Source organism: Hyaena hyaena, unplaced genomic scaffold, assembly GCF_003009895.1.
Source record: "Hyaena hyaena isolate Hyena2069 unplaced genomic scaffold, ASM300989v1 scaffold_17, whole genome shotgun sequence".
NCBI lineage: Eukaryota > Metazoa > Chordata > Mammalia > Carnivora > Hyaenidae > Hyaena > Hyaena hyaena.
This window is the reverse complement of record NW_024080648.1, coordinates 3,153,165-3,157,194: the sequence shown is the minus strand read 5'-3', so window position 1 is coordinate 3,157,194 and position 4,030 is coordinate 3,153,165. Positions and strand designations below refer to the sequence as shown.

The 4,030-nt window shown below is 39.3% G+C and overlaps 1 protein-coding gene across 1 annotated transcript; it reads right to left on the bottom strand.

Moving 5' to 3' along the window:
* Positions 1-2,010: 2,010 nt before the first annotated feature.
* Positions 2,011-3,119, bottom strand: LOC120223016 (pre-B-cell leukemia transcription factor 3-like). Its single transcript, XM_039221080.1, is given in 2 exon segments — positions 2,011-2,745; positions 2,748-3,119. Coding segments are annotated over 2 exon segments (1,089 nt in total). The 5' UTR covers positions 3,102-3,119.
* Between the last annotated feature and the right edge of the window lie 911 nt (positions 3,120-4,030).

Genomic DNA, 4,030 nt, shown 5'->3' with positions numbered 1-4,030 from the left:
AGTAGGTATAAAGATGATAGATTACATTAAGCAATTTTTAAAGGAAACTTTAAAAGATATAAAGAATATAAAATAAATATTTAAAAAGAAAAATAAAGGACATTTGAGGGATTTACTTAGACGTCCCAAAGGATTATTCATCAGAAAGTGGTAGAGAATTGTTAAATTAATGAGTTCACCCCCATCATTTGACTCCAGCTCCATTAGAAATATTCAACTGCCTGACATCGACTGTAAAGACATTTTTTTCCCAAAGTTAATGTGCCTTGTTTTCTTCTTCAGGAAAAACAGTCTCAGTTAAACCTGAGGTAATTCTATTTAGTGTAATAATTGGTGCCTAATAATGTCAAATATTTGCTTTAAGCACAACAATATAATTATAAAAGTAAACATAAATATTCTGGAAAAAGAAGTTTGATATAGAAATTGCAATGGAGGTTTAGGAAACCATCCTTACTCTGATCAGCTTTTATTTTATTTATTTATTTATTTATTGATTGATTGATCAGCTTTCATTTTTATTTTTGAAGTTTATTTATTTATTTATTATTATTATTTTTTTAACCATGAAAGCAAAAAGTTCATTCATGTTTGAAACTACATATAGCTACCACGAGGAAGACTTTTTCAATCCAGGGTGTAATCCAGTTAGAAAGGAACACGAAACATTTTTAATACATTAGAATCACCGCCACAAATTATTTTCATGACTCAATCTGTTTCAGAATCGCATACAATACAAAATGAGAGAAAGGAGGGGGGCCCCATTACACAGGGTGAAATATACGGTACTGAATACTGAAATCTGAATGCATCACAATTAGCCGCCACCTTTTTTTTTTCTTTTTTCTTTTGCATGGAGTAGTAACAAGATGAAGGACATTCAAAATGCTTTCTCGGTATTTACAATGGTTTTGCTGATCCTGTGTTAATTGAAGACCCGATGTTTCCACTCTTGGTTTTTTTTTTAAAAGTTGCAAATGCAACCCTGATTTTTCTTTTAAAAGACTACAATGTACATTACATTTTGTGAAGGGAAACAAAGAGTTACTTACAAGATGCCAAACGGTAAGAAAGAGAGAAACTACAGCGTGAGTTCAGAGGTAGTAAGTGAGCACTCTAAGCTACAGAACAAGTGGAAATTCTACTGGTTTGTATGAGTTCGCATGAGGTAATAAAGCTGTGTTTTGATTGGTGAGATGTATAAATACTCTTTTGCTACACTATATACAACACTCAGGAGAGCAGGGCCTTCGTGGATGCCCAGAGGTCGTAGCAAACCTTGACAAGCCTGTGCAGCACCCAGTGCACACCGTAGAGCCCCAGACGGACCTCGCGTTCACCTCTATCAGCAGCAAGGGTCTTCATCTGTCAGAACAATCTGGACCCATAATTTAATTACTGAGCAGACTCCGGGCACTGGTGCTTCCAGAGAGAGAAAAGATGCTACCAGTCTCTGATCTAATTATAACGTAAGAGATCGAAACACAAACTTGACAAGGAAGATTCTTAAACAAACCATCCTTAGCAGAGAGAGCCAAACAGCTCCTTTATTCCAACCCCATTAGCGATATGAAAGAAAGACAATCAAAGTCCGCGATGGAAAAATGCGAGAAATTAAATTTAGGTGAGGTGAATCTTTGCATCTGCTCTAACGATTGAGGTTTAGCATATATTGTACTTTTTACCCTTAAGGCCAAGTAATTGGCAACTGTAAAACCATTAATGTAAAATATTGATAATAAAGTATGATAAAATAGCTACAGGACTGTCAACAATGTTAAATCTTGCCCTAATTGGATAAAGTGCCTTTTTAACATTGTGTGTTTTTAAGTATAAACACAAATGATTATGATTCCTTTAAAAAACTGATTTACCAAGTTCTCTAATAAGACAAGGTTTTACAGTAAAGCTGTAGATGGTGGGCTACAAAAACGCTTTCCTTTTCCTCCTATTGCTCTGAATGCACTTAGCAAGGCATGTCAGCTCGGGGAATAGTGTTGCCGGAGATTAGTTAGAGGTATCAGAGTGCACACTTCCCGGGCCTTCTGTAGGGGAAGTCACAGAAGGTGGAGTTGTTGCATCTTGCCAGCCTCCATTAGCATTTAAATTATGTGGACTGTACAGTGAGTTTCCCCCAAGGCCATCACTGTAGCCTCCCATCTGATTGATAACAGGACGGAGGGTATCCACCTGTGACTGCACATTGGCACGGACTTGGGACCCTTGGTAAGAATCCCCATTCTTACTCTGCGTGTTCATGAACATGTCCCCAGAATTTGGGAGGTTAAAGGAACCAGAAGAACCAGAATTTGGCGTGGTGGGTGAGTTGGTCTGGGTGTCCTGCACGGCTGCGGCTACTGCGTGCGCGGCCGTCACAGCTGTCTTCGCCGCATAGAGGTTGGCTTCTTCCTGAAACTTGCCCATATTCTTCTTGTACCTGATTCGTTTGTTCCCAAACCAGTTGGATACCTGTGACACTGTGATGCTGCATTTCTTGGCCAGCTCCTCTTTGGCTTCTTCACTGGGGTAGGGGTTACTGAGGTGTGAGTAAAAATATTCATTCACGATTTCGGTGGCCTGTTTACTGAAGTTACGCCTTTTTCGTCTGGCATCAAGGAACCTTGATCTTAAAATCATAACTGCTTCACAAGTGCTTTGTTTGAGCTGCATCTGAATGGAAGTAAATTTTCGATGGATGATGCCCACCATTCTTTCCATTTCGTTTGGGGAATTTCAATTTCGTTGGGACGTGTTCTACTCTGCTCTCGGAGAGGATTCATCACATGTGTAGTGAATTCATTACATGCCTGTTCATACTTCTCCAGTTTTGTGTGATAGATTTGTCTGATCTGGGTCAATTTGGCTCTGTAATCTGAGTGCTCAATAGAGTTATCTGAAGAACCTCCAGAGGCTGCCGCGGCTGCAGCTGCTGCCGCCGATCCCCCACCTTTCTCAGGACCTGAAACCCCTTCTGCCAAAAGCATATTGTCCAGTCTCATTAGCTGGGGGTCGGGAGAGTCCTCCTCCTGGGCTCCTCTGATGCTGAGACCTGTTTTCTCTTTGATCTCACACAGGACGCTGAAGAGCATGGGTTTCATTCTGTGACAGTTCAGGGCATGTTTCCAGGGAACCGCCCATCGCCCCACGCCCACTGGGCTGGGGCTGCCTCGTCCTGCGAGCCCGAGCCCGGTGCCGCGACTCCCCTATCTATTTATTTGAAAGAGAGAGAGTGAGCACAGAAGAGGGAGGGACAGAGAAAGAGAGAGAAAATCTCTCCCTTGATGTGGGACTTGAACTCACAATGAGATTCGGACCTAAGCCAAAATCAATGGTCAGATGCTTAACCAACTGAGCCACCTAGGCACCCTATGATCAGCTTTTATATGGATTTAGCAAAACTATGGCTTTAGCTGATAACATATCTTAAAAAGACATCACTTCTGGATAGCAGAGAAATACAGTTTATTTCTATGCCAACATACTGGTAAACAATGAGATAGGTGGTAGCCAACACAATCTAGTTTCTTCGGATTGGCATTATTATTCATTAGGTTTTTTAGCTGAGTCATGGGGAGTATCTCACATGTTTCTGGCAACAGAATTCCTCTTTTTACAAAACACCTTTGTGCACTCCAGAAAAATATTGGAATATACTGATTGAAATGACAACTGTAATTATTGAGATTCAGTAAAAACTCTTCTCTTTTATACCTTAGGTCCCTGATTTACAAAATAGTAAGTTTATTTTATCTTTTGAACTATTTCCCTTTCTTTAAATTTAGTTATAACTGACCAACTACATTAAAAATCAAGAAATAGATCTCCATTTATAAAAAAAAAAAAAAGACTGATAGTCTTACTCTAGGGCTGGTGAAAATTAGCAGTAAAAACGCAGCAAGGATATAAACATGTTATAAATCAATTAAGTCAAATCTTCTAAAGTCTGTTATGTTCAATAATCAGTCTTAGTGAGATTTTAAGTCTATAAGTATTAGAAGAAAACACTGAAGGTCGGATAACATAATTA